Here is a 19,884-nt window from a genome sequence, read left to right as displayed (position 1 = left end):
AGCCCACCACGGCAGGTGCTGACGCCCCAGGAGGAGAGGAAGAGAGCCAGGATAAGAGCCATGCTGGCCCAGCTGGGACTGGTCCTGGCTAATGTCCAGTCCAGACCAAATCGAGCTCAGTCTGGCCAAACAACGAGAAATCAGAGACTGTTGTACCCACATCTTTACAGAGATAAAGAACTGTAAATAATTAATTGTATTTTATTTATTTTCTATTAATTTAATTATCTTTTTTTATGTGTGTAGCATGAATAAACTGCTAATCTCAGTTCCTGCTGAGCTCAGCATAAATATTATCAGTACTTACTATTATTCATTACACTTCTATTGGTCATATACTGTAGCATGCATTTACTTCCATCTCTCTATATATTGTCATATATTGTATAATAATGTACATACTTGTATTTTTCTATTTCTTATTTTATATTATATGTATATACCTATATATACATTCTCTATTTTCTATTTCTATATTGTGTTAGATATAGTAATATAATCATTATTTATATTCTTTAATGTCGTGTGAGCACCTTGAGCACCTGTAACAAACAAATTTCCCCCTGGGGATCAATAAAGTATTTCTGATTCTGATAACTTTCATGTCGTTATACAACCTTGTGTTTTATAATAATAAATAAATGTTTCCTTGAATACAATACTCAAGTCATAATTATGAGACGAATTAACTTTTTTGCTGATTGCAATTGTTCTATGCTGAGTAAAAAACATCTAAAATATACAAAAATATCGAATTGTACATCTATTATTTCTTCAAAGAAGAATAAATCATTCCATTGAAATTTGGGACGATTTTACTCAACGCTGTGAAACCTTCAATGAGACCCGCTTCCCCTTATGTCACGTTCCCTTTCCGTTTGCCTCTCCACTGCAGTTTGATGAAGGTTTTTCTATAAGGCCATCGAAGCCCTGCTAAGCCACACACAGCTCTATACATACAGGCCTCAGTCGCAGAGTGCAGGGCTGATTATTCCCCTCAAGTGCTGCCGCCGCAGCAGGACTTTGAAGTTTCGCATTCATCCATCTCTTTCTCTCCTCTCCCTCCTCTATCAGTGTCTCTGTCTTGCTCATGACTAATACCATAATGATGTTAAGAGGCAGAGGAGGAGGGGATTTAAATTAGAGCGCCGTCTTTCTCTCTCATTGTATTTAATGGCTCTTATTGTGAGAGCTGTCAGGCCGCAAGGGATCCCTGAAGGAGGGATAGGGCCATTCCTTCTGCTGCTCTGAAGAAAGGATGAAGGGAGAAGTGGATCAGGAGAAGGAGTACGGCCAGCGTAAGAGGGGTAAGACCAAAGTACCGAGATGTGAGAGGCAGAAAGAGAGTGCCAGCGGTAAGTGTCCAAGCTCCTTTCTTGGGTTTTAATTAAAACACCCTGAGGAATTCTAAACAAGCCTCTTCTTTCTTTCTCCGGGTTCAAAACTTAATGTGTTGGAAAACTCGGACGGGTTATAATGGGAAAGCGCCGAGAGAGGAGCCGAAGAGGAGGACACTGAAAGCAAACGAGAGGCTGTTTACAGATAAAGCCATTCCCGTTGCTCGTTAATCAATTAACTCATTCATTCTTAATGAAAAGACTAATTAACTCCTGGTAAAAGGGCCATGGGAGGCTCGTGAAGGAGAGATGATTGCAGAATTGGAGAAGTGCTGAGAGCTCTCTGGAAAAAAATAAACAATAGTGTGAGCAAATCAGCCTTTTAAAATTAGACTCGTAGTATAATGCTCTGCTTTAATAGTTGAAAACCGTTCAATCAGGAGAGACTTCATTCTGAATCAACAAGCACGACACACACAATAATAAGGAAAAACGTGATTAGACCCCATCAAGACAACATCATATTTTAAGGGGGTGGTGAAGTATAGGAAACCCCTGTGATGGAGTAGGGACACTTTTGCTACGGGCACTGGATGTGATGAACTGGAGGTGGATGGGGTGAAGGAGGGTCACAACGATTCCACACTGAACTGACACACTGACTGAAATAATGCTGAGCAACATTTGAAGAAATTATTTTTTATCCAAATCACTCCTCTGCTGTCTTCTTCCATGCACCAAATGTGTGTCCTTTTTATTCTAAAGTAGGATGAAAAGATTGTTGTTTGGGCTTTGCCAATGCATTACCCTCACATTTAATAGGAAAGTCTATGCCAATATTTCCATCTAAAAACTTTCTGATTCTGCTCGTCTTTTGATATTGATATTGGATCACTCTGTTGGCAGAGATGTTTTAAAGACCAAGTGCATTTAGGTTGCTGGACTCGGTTGAGACCAACAAGAATATTTGGCGAGACCATTGGCCAAGATAATAGAAAAAATTATAGTACTCTTTGCTGAACTTGAGTACTAGAATTTACAGCAGTATAGTGCTTGTCTGATCAGCATATGTTCAACGTCTCTATATCTCTATGTTACACCACGCTTTCATCCCTACTAGTAAATATACTAATAATAGCAAATAATACAAGTTTGACACATTTTGGTAGTATTGATTTCTTCAATCAATGTACATTTACTCAATTTCTTTGCAGCAAGACACTGCACATTTATTTCCCATATGTTCTGTGTTCAATATGTGCTATTGCATTTGATATTTTCAATTTGTAAATCTTTTTGTATTCCTATCAGCTGTGATATTCACTCTGTTTTCCAATGGATCTTTAAAGGTTGGTTTAATCTTGTTATTTTATTCCACACCAACCCTGTTCTTGCCTGTCCCTGCCTCCTCTGACCATGCTGCTCACTTCCCTGGAAAATACGGTAAGAAGGGAAGTTAGTGGGAGTGGGTAGCGGTTGGATTTTAAGTATCCAGGCTCCTTTGAGCAAGAGAGAGAGAGACTATAAAAGAGGCAGTGAGGCATGCTGGAGGACAGGGAGTGATCTGCTGGCTTTTTCTACCTGAGAGGAAACACAGGACACACACACACACACACACACTCACGCAAACACCATGCCAATGGCCTGTCAAGTGCAGCTGAGAGAGGCTGTGAGTGGGGCAGTAACAATGGGCCCCTGGGGATACAGGGTGACCCCTGGGAGTCTATAATTCAGAAAGGGGTTAGTCTATCATTCACATACTCACACACACTCTCTGAACAGACTCACAGGGGCAGGACAGGCAGTTCATTATCACTGAGGAAAAGGCAGGGGGAGGAGGAGAGAGGAAAGATAGGAGGAGGGCTGAAAGGAGGGGAAGGAGAGGGGAAAAAAAGCAAAAGAGAAGGTAAATAGAATTCGGTAGTGAATGAAAACAGCAAAATAAGCTTCAGTTTCTACATGAACAACATTAGAAAGAACAATAAGGAGCATAAAGGTCAGGTCCATGGGGGCTACAGATCCCTGAGGACTTGTGTAATAGAAAATTAAACAAATAGGATATCACATATAAATAAACATTTCAAACATCAACTTATGACTTTTCCTCATGAAGGTCAGTGATCACTAGCAGTACAACATCACTGAACTAGTTTTGGAATTCAGCGTCTATGGAATGGAACTTTTTGGCTACATACACACTGCCAGCCTTAGTGCTCAATTCTGATTTATTGTCCAGATCCGATTTAGTTTTTTGTTTGTTTCAATGTGACTCATATCAGATTCCAGTGTTAACCGGTTATGGTCATGAAGTGACCCACATGACTAATGTCAATATAGATCAACATAAAAGTGACATGAAGTCTGATATACAGTGGATATAAAAGGTCTACACACCCCTGTTAAAATGCCAGGTTTTTGTGATGTAAAAAAATGAGACAAAGATAAATCATGTCCAAACTTTTTCCACCTTTAATGTGACTTATAATGTGAACAATTCAATTGAAAAACAAACTGAAATCCTTAGGGGGAAAAATAAAAACTAAAAAACTTACAATAACCTGGTTGCATAAGTGTGCACACCCTTAAACTAATACTTTGTTGAAGCACCTTTTGATTTTATTACAGCACTTACAGTCTTTTTGGGTAGGAGTCAATTAGCATGGCACATCTTGACTTGGCAATATTTGCCCACTCTTCTTTACAAAAGCGCTCCAAATATGTCAGATTGCCAAGGCATCGCCTGCGTACAGCCCTCTTCAGATCACCCCACAGATGTTCAATGGGATTCAGGTCTGGGCTCTGACTGGGCCATTCCAAAACGTTGATCTTCTTCTGGTGAAGCCATGCTTTTGTTGATTTGGATTTATGCTTTGGGTCGTTGTCGCTGAAAGGTGAAATTCCTCTTCATCTTCAGCTTTCTAACGGAGAGCCTGAAGGTTTTGTGCCAAAATTGACTGATATTTGGAACTGTTCATAATTCCTTCCACCTTGAATAAGGCCCCAGTTCCAGCTGAAGAAAAACAGCCCCAAAGCATGATGCTGCCTCCACCATGCTTCACTGTGGGTATGGTGTTCTTTGGATGATGTGCAGTGTTGTTTTTGTGCCAAACATACCTTTTGGAATTATTTATTCTTTATTATTATTATTATTATTATTATTACTATTCTCTTTGTGAAAACGTTATCAGTCATTGGCTTTTTTGGTATTGCTGCAGCCTGGTAGTATCTGTCAACTGGTCTTGACGTTTTCTGTCCCCTAGTGGCCCAGACTGATCAGGCTGAAGCATGTTTCATGATAGATGAGAGACTCAAATACACATCTTAGCCATAGTCAGTAATCACTCAACCCCTAACACACACTGACACACACAATATGGTTAGATGATAATGATGATGGGCCCCATGTGTAACATGTTGCCAACATGCAACCGCATATGGTTCCTTGTATGTGTATGTGTTTACATGGTTACCAGTGTCTGTGTGTGTTAGAAGATACCACACAGAGCTGTGACTAAAGGAGCAAAATACAGACATTTCACACACACACACACACACACACACACACACACACACACACACACACACACACACACACACACACACACAGAGAGAGACACACACACACAGCAGTTTTTCAGCTCATTAGGCAGAGGGTTGCGTGTCTAATCAGGTTTTGTGTGGACGGTGCAGGGTCATTATGATCTAATTTACCTTTAGTGGTTATTCAGCTGGGCAGAAAGGGAGGGAAGAGGAAGGAGGAGGAGGGAGGGAAGATGGTCCAGATCTGAGTGGAACAGAATGTTTGTTCTTCACACTAATAAGAAAGCATAATTCCTGTGTAACACTATGGATTCAATTACTAGGCAGTTTGAGCTGCAGTGTGAACTATGATGTATATTTTGTTTTTTTAATGATTTATTGAAGCAAGTTGACATTCTCACTGTAGATCAAAATTAAATTTAAGTTTAATTTCAATTCAGTTCATTTTCAATTTTAATTCTGGCTGTACATAATTGAATTGTTTCATCATTGTCTATTAAGTTGTGTTATCGGAAGATAAAGACATGAAATTAATAATAGAGAGATTTATTTTATCCTTGAGGCACCACCTGTAGCAACTGCATTTCTTTACAAGTCAATCTAATACTATTCAGTTTCTTATATTCTGCAGAAGAAATACTAAAAAGGACTGCATCATAAATTATACACTAAAATTATACACAAAACTATATTGGATAATAAATGGAAGAGGAATGTGGATATGAAATGAAATCAGATCAGATATCAGAAATTAGACAACAGTTATGGATGAAATGTAATGAATTAAATAAATAAATACATAAAAAATAAATGTAAATGTTTGAGTGATATTAGAATGTGGGGGTCAGTTATAGCTGATAATTGAACTTAGATCATTAGACTGCATTAAAATAAATAGTGAAGGCTGCAGTTATGAATATAACGTCTCTCAAAGATACAAACTCATGGATAATTATCATCTGTAGTTCCTTTCAGCTCTATGAAGCATTTTAGCAACTTTCAGCTAATTGTTCTGGCTTTAAGGCACTCTCTCATCGACCTCATTTGTAGCTGCAGCAACAAGCAGCCGATTTCATTGAAAAAGCTTGGATAAAGTCACAACGTACCACCTGCCCAGCACCAAACTGCAGACAAGGTTGGGGACTAGCTTGTGAACAGAGACATACATATTTTTTGCCTGCCATCAAAGTCAGGTGACGTAGTATAACGAGAGAGAAAGTCCACGTGTGGAGGTGGTGGGGTGGAAGGATGACTCAAATAAACACATGAGGCCGCTGTTTGTGTCCCGAAAACAAAAGTCAACAATTTCTGTCTTTACCTAAATCTAACCAAGTAGTTTTGACCTTATTTCGTGAACCGACATTACATATTTATTGTTACTAACTTGACTGGAAGTTGAGGAGGCTATATAGTTGCTTACTTGACCAGAAGTTGAGAAATGTCCAGAAATGACACTAGAGGGATACCTACAGTCTCATATTTTGAAGCACAGGGATACTGACGAAGCTGCAGTATTTGACAATTTGGGAGTGAGAACATGCTTGATGCACAGGTGACACTTACAACATGTTAGCAATGTTGACTTTATAAGGCCATAGCATGTCATGGAGGTTTAAAGTAACAAATAACTACACAAAACCTGACTAAAACTAAAAGCGAAAAAAACACCTTTATATTATAACAATGAAAGTATTCTTTCGTTAAGCTAGGCTAACCACATCCTGGACCACAGATATAGACGACTACTGGGCACAATGACATGTAAATTAAATAAATCTTCCGAACATTCCAACATTTCAGTATGTAGTGTTGGATAGGGAGAATGTCTGTCAGTTATATTACTGTAATAGTGAGCAATTTGTCCAAATCAAATCCTATGTCTCCTTCTTTCTAAATGTCAATGTCATGTAGGGGCCAACTGGCCCTAACTTTGGACCTCAGGAGCTGGTGAAATTCCAAGCTGTTCTCTGGTGCAGGAACATGTATACATGGAGGTCCACTTCCTTTGTTCAAGTGTGTTAAATGGGTTAAAGAGTGGTGTCCAGAAGCAGCAGTGTGTGTCCTGCTCAGCGTGCAGGGATAAAGCCTCCATATGGCACTGGTCAGTCAGCTCCAGCACCCAGCCAGGAGGGCCGACCACCTGTCAATCAAACAGGGCTCACACAACAATAGGAAGGAATAACTCCTCTCACCCCATACACACACACACACACACACACATGTACACACACACACACACACACACACACACACACACACACGTACACACACACACAAACACACGCACAGTCCTGTTTACTTGGGACACTTTTGGAGACATCAGACCTAAATTCATTTCCTGGACCCTAACCCTAACCCTAACTACAACTTGTCTAACCCTAACCTTTAACCACTGCCCAAAAAATCTACTTTTTTTCAAATTGGGGACATGGCTTTTGTCCCCAATTGGACAAGCTGTCCCAAATCAATTAACTGGTCTTTAGTCTCAAATCTGTGCCTGAAGGTAGCCTAAGTCAGACCAGAGGACAAGCTTAGACATATCTTTCACATTTCTTTAGGGACAAGCTGCAAGACAAATTCAACCTACCTAACACGCATCCCAGTTTATTTAGTTAATAGCCATAAAAATCTCTACCAATCCGACTTGAATCACCCTTCATTACTTGCAAAACTCCAGCCTCTCAGCACTGAGAAATTTAAATAGACAACCACAGCCATGCTTTCAGGCTGTTTACACTCTCAGGTCCTGGTTCATGCACCCAGTTTTGAACCGTTTGGAGCATTTTGACCAAACATAAATTGGTTCCCAGCTGGAACAGATTGCTTGGATGCAGGTTTTCCTTGCACAAACAAAAGGGGGCATGTCTTATTCTACAGGTTGTTGTGCATTGTGCAGTGCCCTCTATAGAGGCAGCATCGATTACAATGGTTCCACTAAAAACTGTTGGAAACACGGACTGGTTCTTTAGATAGCACCAAGGTTACATGCATCTTGTACTGAACTGGTTCAAGTACCAGAACTAATTTGGGGAAAAAGGGAGTCTTGACCTCAGCATTCCAAGGACATCATCCTTCTTCTTACTCTGAGACCTGTCAGCCATCACACCGTATCATCTTATAAGAAGTTCATACTTATCTCTATAATAATAGTAAAAAAGGTTATCCTACTCAGCTGGAAAAAGATAAACCAAGCCTCAATTCCACAGTGGCTACAACTCTCATCATCACTCTAATATGAAACCTTCCACAATGAAAGACAAGATTGAATTGTTGGCTGCCATTTAATAACTTCATAAAAGAGAGCTGTAACATGTAATATCCCTACGTCAAGGGAAACCAGCGATCTACCAGACATGTGACTCAAGTAATTTGGTTCAAGTCTCAATAAAGACTTAAGTCCTTGTTTTTTTCTTGGTCAAGCCAAGTCACAGGTTAAGTCAAGTATGTAAGTCAAATCCTTGGTTATAGCAAGTCAAGTCACTTCTCTCTCCAAGATAATGCAGTCTTACTTGCAGGATCCAGCCTTTATAAAGAGAAAAGACAAGGTATTATTACCTGTCTAATAATAATATTATCAGCAATGAACTGAACTTTTATTATATTCAGTGAAATACATCTAATCAAACTACAGTGTTGCCACAACATAAAATTGAATAGTGAATTAGATGACACGCAAAAATGTGATCAACATTGCAACGTATAGATTTAGATTAAGTGATGATGATGACCTGATTGGTGCCAAATGGCTCTTCATTTAGTACCACTTCTGGCTTTTATAATTCAGCAAATGTTAGCAATGTTTTGACCTATGATTGGTATATGTGCACATACAGCACATGTATAGGATATAATGGCATCTAGTGGTGAAGTTGTAGATTGAAACTAACTGAACACTGCTCACATCTGTATTTGATGACCTGGGAATGGTCATGGCTGTGAAGTGTGTTGGAGGAACTACAGTGCCCTTGAACTTGCAAAAACGTGAAAGACAAAAAATGTTGATGTTAAGTGCTTTGTTATTGTAAATGTAGCATTAAAAGCAAAATATAAAATTTAAAGGACCAGTGTGTAGGATTTAGTAGCATCTGGCAGTGTAGCTGCAGATACTATGTATTTGTGTTTTATCTCCTGCTCGATACCTATCAGATCATAACCTAATAAATCTACATTTTGTACCACAGTCATCCAGTGAATTCCCAGCAGGACCTTGTGTGTGCGTCTCCATTCACTTCATTCCAAGCACTTGCATTAATCTTTTGTAATAACACTTCAACTCTTGCGCTCGTCTATGCACGCTGAAATTGTGTTTATCTTTTCAAACGCTTAGAGAAGTAATTCACTGACAATCCTTCACTCAAACTGCAGCTCCACTACAAATCAAAGCCTCTTAATGATGCCATTCTTTTGACGCTGTATTTCAACCATTGGCAATTCTTTGGGAAGCTTTTGGCACATTTGATTAGGAGATTAGCAAAAACAGAAAATTGGTAGAAGAAAAAAAATAAGAAAAGCAGCTTTGCAGGGCGTTTACAGATTTCAATTGTGTCCGCTGACAGAGGGCAGGGTGTGTGGTCGAGGTCTTCAAGTGCTACTTGGGAGCCACACTCACATGTTTGGCAGGATTGGAGCTCTGATCTGCTTGATCAGTGAACTGACAAAAAATCTTTTCTGTGGAACCACATTAAAGCTGGCATACTCTGCTCTCACTAACCCGCATTGAGTTATGAGTCTGTATAATGTCATGTTAAGGGAATTCAGGAAGCTCGGACAGCAGGTTAGAACCAGCAGCTAATGACAGAGCCGTCGGGTTAGGATAGAGCACCAAACCACCGCTTTTTCCAGAATCATCTGGAGACTCATGCCAGCCTTCCCATGACCCAGCAGCACTGGGTCCTGACCCAGTGTGTGGTCTGATCAGTTGACCTCAATTTGCACTTCAGATTCACAGCAAAAAAACGCCTTTACAGAAAGTCTGTGTTTATAAAGAGAAGCAGCAATTTCCCAAATCCCTTCAATCTGAAATCAGCTCCATAAAATACTGTAGAGTTAGCGGGGTGGAGTGAGGCTGGGCAGTGGTCAGCCTAATGCTAACTTAATAAAAGCTTCAGATCAAGGAGGTTGGATGACCACAAACACTCATTTGTGTCTACATCTGTTAACATTCTTCTATCTCAACAACAAACGCAGATGTGACCTTGTTGGAAGATATTCAGTTCCTTTGCATAAAAATCCCCTCCAGACATGTATTTACATGACCATTGACTGATTAAGAAACATCTGACTTTCAAACTATTTGTGATGTCGGCCCGCCTCCTAAAATCAGCTTTTCAATGAGCACAGAGAAACTTTGTGAAAACATCCTTACTAGAGTCAAACTCTGCACATACAGCATTCAAACAGCACACTGTAGGAACAAGAAGACACACTGATTTCTGACTGGAGGGGGGCTTTAGCAGAAAGATAAACTTTTAAACAGCCGTAAAATTCAGTAGAAAGTATGATACATTATAGTAAAACTACTCTATTATGAGTACAAGCCCTGCATTCAAAATCCTATTTAATGAAAGTATTATAGGTTTTATCAGCAATATGTCCTTAAAGTATCAAAAGTAAAAGTAGTTTTGCAGAAAGATAGCTCCTGTGACTGATGTATTGTCACATAGGATGTTAATAACTTGGCTTTCTGTCTGTGTGTGTTTGTGACACTGTGGAAGTGTGTTTTGAAGTTGTTGGTGTGTGTGTGTGTTTGTTAAAACTATACACTGTAATGCAATAAGTTATTTTAATTTAAAAAACAGATTTTATCGATACATTTTAAGTAACACAAACTCTACAGATTTCCCTCTGACATAAAGTCGAAGTATTAAGTAGTAGAAATCAAATTTGTACTTAAGCAGACTACTTAGCTACTTCCCACGACTGCTCAAACAAGATACTTTACTGTCAACCAGGTTCAGTGAAGTGCAAACAGTGGACAACAGGACAGGAAGGGGACTACAGAGCTCAGCACAGCTGTACTGAAGCTTTGCAAATATTTTCATCAAAACTTTAATTTGTAATGTCTTGAGTTTCAGGTTGTCGGTATGCCTGCAGTCAATGTGTCCTCCAAGAGAGTTGAGATTTAAAGACTCAGTTTTAACGTTATTTTACCTTTATGTCAACAGAACAATGCTTTTCACGGACCTTGTCACTGGATAGGTGCACTGTATGAAATGATGCTTTAAATCAGCTGCAAATGGTTTTTGATTTGCACCAAATTTTTGAATATAACTAAAAACCTACATTCTATGGGGTGCCCAGGTAGCTCATTTGGTAGAGTTTGGTGGCACCCCATGGACCAAGGTTGAGTGGCTGCTGCAGCGGCCATGGGTTCGAGTCCAACCTGTGGCCCTTTACTACATGTCCTTCCCATGTTTCTAGCATGCAGAGGTGGTAGACGTATACATTTACTCAAGAAAAAGTATACATATTTATATATATATATAAAAAAAAGAGACTGGTAAAAGTCGAAGCACTGATTGAACTTCTATACTCAATTCAATTCAATTCAATTCAATTCAGTTCAATTCAATTCATAACCGAAGTTATCTCAGGACACTTTTCAAATAGAGCGGGTCTAGACCGAACTCAAGTAAAAGTGAAAATGTACAGGCTCTGGAATTAACTCAAAGTATAAAGTTCTCTCTTGATTTCTCTGGAGGACATTTCTACAAGCTGTTTCTGTGCAAAGCTAACTAAAACTTCAAACAAGTCTCCTTCACTTGTCTGTTAGGACTTGTTACATCATTACAAAGTTTTTATCATGTTGCATCTGTCGTGTGTGATATGCAGCAGTTTTGATATTGGGAAGGCGTGCAATGATGAAAAATAAAATAAAAAGCGTTTTTAAAATAAAAATAAATAAAACTAGTCCCTACCTCTATGATCATGCCAACAGTATTGCACCTAAAATATGATATATTGGTTATAAAAGCATCCTAAAATCAAACAGAGAGTTATATCTGACCGGACTCCTGTTACTAAAACTGCAATTTGAAAAATCTGCTTTTAAAATGACACAATAGTGAAAAGGAAACTACCACCTCTTAGTGACAGAAAATATACCTGCTCAAGGTTGCAGTAGCTTTCATGGACAAACATTTAAAACACTGAAGTTGACTGCTTTTCTTTTATTAACTGTAAAGCAGTGTAAAGGTACATACTGAAAAAGCTGCAATGTAAAAATGTATTTGGAAAATAATGAATAATGATTTTCATTTCTTTTCAGGAGGAGCAACATTTGACCACATGAGGGTGCTCTGTGCTTACTGATCTGCTCTGAACTCATCATAAGCTTCAGAAAAACACACCTTTTCCAATTTTTTCCAGGTCTGTGCCTGGCATACCTTTAACTTTATTAAACCACTGGGTAACAGGCAAACAATGCAAACAATAAAGAGCCATATACGTATGTACAGCACATTCTGTGTCTCACTGTGTGTCAGGTTCAGCTGCAGTACCTTGAATCATGTCTCTGATTCTTTGCACATCTGCCTGCAGCGCTTTATTAGAAGGGTCCATTTTTAGAGCAGCTTGGTAGTCTTGGAGCCCTGAGAAAACACATCACAGGTATATCAGCTGACATCACACAGGTGGACATGGTCACCAGCCAATCAGTCAACACTCTGAAAAACATGCTAGTTATGTATTGTTACTCCACCATTATGTCTTTAAACACAGGGAAAAGTGTTGATGTGAATGCTTTATCACTGTAAGTGTATAATTAAAAGCCAAATGTAGTAATATTGTCCAAATAAAAAAGACTAACTGTTCGAACCTTCTGCATAGAGCTGCAGCTGGCAGAAAGCAGATCCTCGGCGGACTTGGGCTCGGATTCTGGCAGCTGCATTGGCAGCGACTGGTGGAGTCAACAGATCAAGCGCCTGCAGAGAAACATGATGTTTATTCCTGCTGTAAAGGTCCAATGTGTAGGATTTACTGGTACTGGCAGACTGCAACTCCCTTGCTTCACCCTCCCCTTCCAAGCAATAAAGAGAAACTACGGTGGCCACGAAATATGTGGATTGTCCATTCTGGGCTACTGTAGAAACATGGGGGATTACATGGGAGGTGACATTTCTGTAGATAAAGACAGCTCATTCTAAGGTAACAAAAAAACAGGTGATTAGACACTAATACCTTAAAACATACCTATGGAGGAACCTGATTGTTTCACAGATTATCTGTCTCATGTACTAATGTCGGGATACAGTGATAAGTTTCAGCAAACATGATAAAAACAGCAGACGTCTGTTGCCTCTCTTCTTGTACAGAATAACCAGTTATTATAAACCAAGTTAGACAGCACCATGCACAGCACTGACCTGAGAGGAATCCTCAATGGCCTTGTGAAGATTTCTTAACCTCAAATGACACGCAGCCCTGTTTGAATACAGAGCTGGGATCTTTCTGTTGAGCCTGATGGCCAGGTTGTAGGCGTTCACTGCACCCAGGTAGTCCCCGGCCGCAAAGCATTTACTGAAAGAAAGAGTCGCTTTAGAGATTAAGTGGTTCAGAAAATAGAAGTACTGTAAAATAGTTTGGACCTCACTTACTCTCCTTTGTCCTTCAGCCAGTCAGGGTTCCGCTCCTCCTCCTTCAGGTCCTCCAGCTCTTCTACATCTGCATATACTGCACGCCTGGCTTCAGCTTGTTTCTTCAGCCACTAGTGGTTTATAATATAAAAACAGCATTTTAGCATCATTTTAGCTTATGAACCTTCTTAGTGCTCATTCCATCCACAAGGCATATGATGGCTAATAGTGATGTGCCATTTGTGAACAAGGCTCCTTTAAGTCAACCACAGGCACTGGTTCCCAACTTTTTTTTTACATAAATGAATGCAAGACAGGGTAATAGTATGATCCTATAACGTATTTGTTAAATACATTTCAGAAACATTTCAATTAGTGATAACATTAAAACACAAGCATGGTGAGATACAAAACATAGTTCAATATAAATAAAACCTTCAAACAACATTTCTTACATTCTTTAAGCTGCAGTAGGAAACTTATTAAATTAAACTTATTTTTTTTCATATTTGCTGAAACTTTCACTTTATCCTGACAGTAGTAATGAGACAGATAATCTAGGCTCCTCATAGTGCTCCTAATGGTATTTGCAAGAATCCACTGGTCCTGAACAAAAACAACCAATCAGAGTTGAGGAAGATATAAAGGTGGGGTAGGAGGAGGGGTTGAAGAGAGTTGATTGTTGAGTCTCACTCCCAGGGCTCAACAACAATCAACTATCTTCAACCCTCCTACCCAAAACAACAAAACTCTTACCATCAACAACACAAAAGAACTGGTGGCGACAAAAGCTGACTGTTGCCTTGGCCAAAAAGTGACACTAGAACACATTGCACTGACTAGCAAATGTTCAACTAGCACGTACATTTTGTGTCTGCATGAGAGATAATAACTCTCAATATCAGTAGTCTGCATTCATCATTCAAAAAAGAACACTGGAAGACCTAGGTCTGCAGATATGAACAAAAGTAGCCCTATGGATGTAGACTGGATGGATTCATAAAACAGCAGCTTGTTGCTAAAAATATTCGCATATTTGAGTGAGATGAGATGAAATTGAAAAATGAGATTGATCCTTTTGTGTGTGCCCTCTTGACGAAGTCAAAAAGTCCCCCCTTTGCTCACTTCCATTTCTCTTTCTCTTCTTGCTAAAGCTGAACAAACAGAGTGATATATCTCCGATGGCCTCTGCCGCGATTCAACATAATCAGACGGCCTCAAATATCCGCAGACGAGTGCCAGCGGTGCGGAACACACTGCAAAAACTGGGACTACGGATGTTCACAGACGCCACAACATTAGCCAACCGTTGGTGAGCTGATTTATTGCTGAGCTGAGCCAAATGATCTGGAACACTGAAAAGAACAGTTATTCCTATCACTAAAGGACTCTCACCTCTTCCTCCTCTGGCACTCTGGATTCCCTGAGGGCCGTTGGGAAAACGCGCGGGGTGAATGAGACTTGAATGTTTCCAACAAGTCTCGGAGCAGGCAGGTCCACTTGTTTTATCTTGCTCTTCGCTTCCCTGTTGCCTCTTTGATCTAAATGCAAGGATATTTAACGAACAGTGTTGGGCGGTAAGGCATTACTAGTAATAATATCACAGTAAAAATATTACTTTCTCCAGTAACTAGAGTGTAACTAATTACTAATACATTTTAGTAATAATATTACCGTATTAAAGCTGCAGTAGGTAACTTTTATAAAAAATAACTTTTTTTCATATTCACTGAAACTTTCCTTATATCCCGACAGTAGTACATGAGACAGATAATGTGTGGAAAAATCAGGTTCCTCTGGCTACTCCTAGTGCTCCTAATGGCATTTACAAGAATCCACCAGGCCTGAACAAAACAACCAATCAGAGCTGAGAAAGATATAAAGATGGTTTGGGAAGATAGTTGATTCAACGATCAACTGCCTTCAAGCCTCCAACCCAAAGAAATGGTATAAGACAACCTGGGTATTAAATTTTACAATCAACTATCAACGTTACCCACTGCAGCTTTAACCCAACCCCGGTAATCCAATTACATCCCCGGATTCATTTTTGTAATCGTGCATGTCACTAAGCAGGAAACAGGCTTGGAAGATGGAAACATTCAGCGGCTTGAAATATTCCCATTACTGTGATTTTATCAAACAAAACTGTAATAGCAAGCGACAAAGAATGAATTAAGCTTGTGGTAGGACGATGTGGTGGTTTGACTCTCCGTTTTCCAGAAGGATTCTTGGGAAAACACCAGTCACAGACAACAGAACTTAAGAAAACAAAAAAATTGCAACACAGACTATATCTCTAAATAACAGAAGTTGTTTAAAATGTTGTGTTTGAAGCCTAGCTGCACAAGGCGAACGAGCAAAGTATGAATTTTGGGGAGAAAGGACACAATTACCAATGTATTTGCAGAAAAGTGATATAATTAATAGTGTAACTAATTACTGTTGGCGCAGGGAGTAATAAGTAAAGTAATGAAATTACTTTTGAAAAGAACGAGTAACAAGTCCAACACTATGTAGGAATATGCTAAAAACTAACTAGTGTAGGAGCACATTTGATGACTTGCCCAGTTTGACCTTTCCTCCATCTGAACATCCAGGTTCCTGCTTCGCTGTCATTTGGTTGGGACTGTCTCTCGGACTCTGGACTTTTAGTTCTTCCTTCTGCCTCAGCCGCCATGCTGCCAGCTCTGCTGTGGTTTTCTCTCGTTCAGTGTCCTTAATTTTCTGGATCCTGTCTCTTTCCTCCTGTTCATGCTGACGTCAAGTAAGACACACTATATGTAAATCCTTCTAGATCACACAGCAGGTTCAAATTGTAATTCCGGACACTTGTTAGTCTGATTTATGAGTAGATTGTAGATTTACCTTCATCATTGTCTCCAATGCATATTTTTTCTCTGTGTGCTCTTTCTCCGCCTTGGATGTGGACTCTAAAGAAAGCTTTTCCTGGTATTTCAACAGAGCCCTTTCTCTCACCTCCTTCTTTTTTTCTTTATCATCTGGAACACATTGACTTATGTTAGATTAAATGTGTGTAAAGGTATATGGTACTTTTAATCAGGTCGAGCAGACATTAATACGGTGGCCGACAAGGGCAAATGCGCCGCAAACGGCGAAACGCTTCAAACACAGGAATGATGCAAATCCAAAAAAACACAAACACATAAAACAAATGCAACAGAAAAACGCAGCAACAGAAAAATGCTGCAATCACAGAAACGAAGCAGAAGCACAAACTTACAACCTCACAAAACAAATGCAACAGAAAAATTATGCAAATTTCAAAAACACACAAAACCCCAAAACAACTGCAAGATATAAATGCTGCAAATTCGCTTGACAAAACGGAAGTGCACCAGACCACTAGGGGGACCCGACCTGAGGGATGGACCAGTCCTGTGGGACCAGACCCAAAAGACATGAAGAAGAAGAACAAGAAAGTTGGCTACGTTTTGAAGAGAAGAGTAAAAAGGTACGTTTTCCTTTATGTCTTTTTTAAACACTTGGCCATAATCTTTTATAATATTATAATATTATATCATCCACCATCAAAGTTGCCCAATACCGAACCATTGATCCTGCTTTGCTGTTCCAACGGTTCCTGATCCTATCGAAAACTGGACAGTTTTCACTGGAAGATGTAATGAGCCATGAGCTCTGCTCATTTCCTGCAGCCCTGTTCGAAGGCAAGGAAATCTTCCGTACAGCCAACAAGCCCCAACTAGCACAGGCAGTCACTGAGCTCTCAAGCAAGAAATCTAACAAAACTGTCCTGGATTCCATCCCACCAACTGAGCATTATGTCCTTGACGGTGGCTCCCTGGTTCACTGCTTGGCATGGAAAAAGGGTGACAGTTACGGTGCCATTGCACAGTCATATGCAGGCTTTACCATACGCCATTATGGTACAGCAACAGTCATTTTTGATGGTTATAGCGAAGGTCCTTCCATCAAAGACAATACGCATCAGAGACGTGGTGAAAACACTGACCCCATCGTTAACTTCAATGCAGACACTGAGTTTGTGGGAAGAAAGGATGATTTCCTTTCCAGATCTTGTAACAAACAAGGACTTTTCAATCTTATGACCGAGGAGCTGGAGAAGAAGGGCTGCACTGTTATCAATGCATCAGGTGATGCAGACGTGGACACTGTCAAAGCTGCAGTCAAGGCCTCAGAACATCAGCCCACAACCTCGATAGGGGAGGAGACTTACTCATTCTTCTCCTCTACTATGCTGGTACAAACAATAAAGTCCAAAGCTACTAAAGTTGCCTCTTTGCGCTACAACCTTTTTAGCAAGTAAATCGTTACTGCCAAATCATTTGTTACCCCAGAACGTCTGCCTCCTGTCCTCAACCAAATACCACTGCCAAAGAGTTTACTTCCAGATCATGGTGTGGATTGGAAAGGAAGGTGACATGAACACAGTGGATTGGGGATGGAAACTGGTGGACAACCAGTTCCTGACAGTTATGACCAGTAAGACTGCTGCCCCAGAAAGCCTCCTGCAGATGATCCACTGTAATTGCACAACTGCCTGCCGAACACAACGGTGCAGTTGCAGGGCATATAGACTACCATGCATGCCCGCTTGTGGACCATGTCAAGTTGGGAATTGTGAGAATCACTATAATCAACCTCTATGGGAGGAAGAGTGTGAAGACTAATGGTAATCGAGTGAAGGTCACAGTGCAAAAAAGTATAAAAAGTAAACAAGAATAAGAGGAAACAACTGAAGAAAATATAAAAGATATGTATAAATAAGAAAAGTATTAAAATATATATATATAAAAAACAAAAGGCAAAAAACCCAAAATGCATTATAAAAAGTATAAAAAGAGCCTTCCTGTGGCAGCCCTGTTTTGACTAATTTTACAGTACCACACAGTTCTAATGAATTTATTCTTTATTGGAATCAAAAGACTGGTTATGAACCACAGAAACCACCAACACTAGGCAAAACGATATGAGAAAGGAGAAATATGCAACTACTTAAGGGAAATTGTACCTATTTTTCGCATAAATATGCTTTTAAACCAATTGCTTTAATATATAATTGTACTTGTAATCACTTATCTATCATGTAAATATGCTAATTAGAATATTACATGGCCAAAACATGTATTAGGCACCAGTATTCCATGTCTAGGAGGAATACAAAGGAGTAATGGTCATTTTAAGGACCTGACTATGGGCTGATTGTTGTGTCAGTAGAAACTGAATCTGACTTGCTCAACTTGAATAATTGCATTAAAAACCTGAATTTGAATTGCATAATTTGAATTTGTATTGTTAAACTTGAATAACTGTATTGAAAAACTGAATCTGAATAGCATCATTTGAATTTGAATTTATTAGTTTGAAACTGAATTTGAGCCTCACTAAAAATTCAACTTTTTATGTTCTTTCAAATTCAGTTCTCTAAATTCAGTTTCAGTTCTCTAAATTCAAATGTCGTAATCTCAACTCAACTTTAAACCACTAGATTACCCTTTTAAGGTCACAGACGGGTCAAGGTGTTCAGTAAGAGCAATCGAGTGCAGATGCACAGAGCTCCTTTTTGGCTAAGCAGCACGTTTGTTTTGACCATTTCCTGGACCTGTAGACATTGGCTAGAGAAAAACATGATTAAAGGAGACATATTATTCCCCTTTTCAGGTTCATAATTGTATTTTGTTTTTTTTATTTTGGTTTCGTGTGTGAACCACTTTGTGTCGGACTGTTTTCACAACCTCGGTCAGTACAACAGTGGACTGGCTGAAAGACTGTTCCTGAAAGAGGGATTGTACCAACTGTCTGTGGAGAGACGGCAGAGGAAGAAACTGGAAGGATTTTTAAGAATTGTTATCTCAGCTAGCGTTAGCTTTGTTCTTCTGCTTCGTTCAGGTGTGTGTAAATACATGCAAAAAGCTGCTTGATATGAAATTTTTAACTTTGCACAGTCTACACTGCCTTTGAACTGTCCAAACTTTACTACCTTCCCTGTCACTCATTCTCCTCACCTTTCCAGTGTGTAGTCTCTGTGACTATTTCTCTCCCACAGTAGCTCTCTCTTTACCTCCGGTACATTTACATACAGCACCCCCCCCAGCATGAGGCTTGGTGATTCTCTGTATAAACTTAGAATAAACTTTGTGTGAATCTCTATAAAAATATCAGCAGGGAGAATATGGAGACATCTGCACCAGCTGGCTTAATAAATGAACCTCACCTTAAAAGTTTCATTTTCATCTTGCAAACATTTAACAAACATTTAACAAACAATAACTACGTTAGCTTCACTGAGGCTCCTGTAGCTAACAGCGGTTAGCATGTGCTAGCATTACACGAACAATAAAAACAGCATCAATTGTTAAAAACACTTCCAGTTTCTTCCTCTGCCGTCTCTCCACAGACAGTTGGTACAATCCCTCTTTCAGGAACAGTCT

At 39.5% G+C, this 19,884-nt stretch overlaps 1 protein-coding gene and 1 long non-coding RNA gene across 8 annotated transcripts in view; both read right to left on the bottom strand.

The window, feature by feature from the left end:
* Positions 1 to 19,884, bottom strand: part of LOC127353805 (uncharacterized) — a 247,663-nt gene that overhangs the window by 100,479 nt on the left and 127,300 nt on the right. The window lies entirely within an intron of this gene.
* dnaaf4 (dynein axonemal assembly factor 4) overlaps positions 1 to 19,884 on the bottom strand; it is a 161,068-nt gene that overhangs the window by 138,119 nt on the left and 3,065 nt on the right. For 6 of the 7 annotated variants that reach the window (XR_007881346.1, XM_051383256.1, XM_051383258.1 and 3 more), the window contains exons 3-9: positions 16,319 to 16,452; positions 16,018 to 16,207; positions 14,846 to 14,991; positions 13,472 to 13,581; positions 13,241 to 13,394; positions 12,694 to 12,799; positions 12,377 to 12,466 (exon numbers count right to left, since the gene is read on the bottom strand). Coding sequence is in view for 6 of the 7 variants with exons in the window: in XM_051383256.1 (XP_051239216.1) it covers positions 12,377 to 12,466; positions 12,694 to 12,799; positions 13,241 to 13,394; positions 13,472 to 13,581; positions 14,846 to 14,991; positions 16,018 to 16,207; positions 16,319 to 16,452 (930 nt within the window). In the remaining variant the exon portion in view is untranslated. Of the gene's footprint in view, positions 1 to 5,222; positions 7,018 to 12,376; positions 12,467 to 12,693; positions 12,800 to 13,240; positions 13,395 to 13,471; positions 13,582 to 14,845; positions 14,992 to 16,017; positions 16,208 to 16,318; positions 16,453 to 19,884 lie in introns of those variants that run through there. The other variant, XM_051383257.1, reaches the window with a different exon arrangement.

Source organism: Dicentrarchus labrax, unplaced genomic scaffold (assembly GCF_905237075.1).
Source record: "Dicentrarchus labrax unplaced genomic scaffold, dlabrax2021, whole genome shotgun sequence".
Lineage (NCBI taxonomy): Eukaryota > Metazoa > Chordata > Actinopteri > Moronidae > Dicentrarchus > Dicentrarchus labrax.
This window is presented reverse-complemented; position numbering and strand designations above follow the sequence as displayed.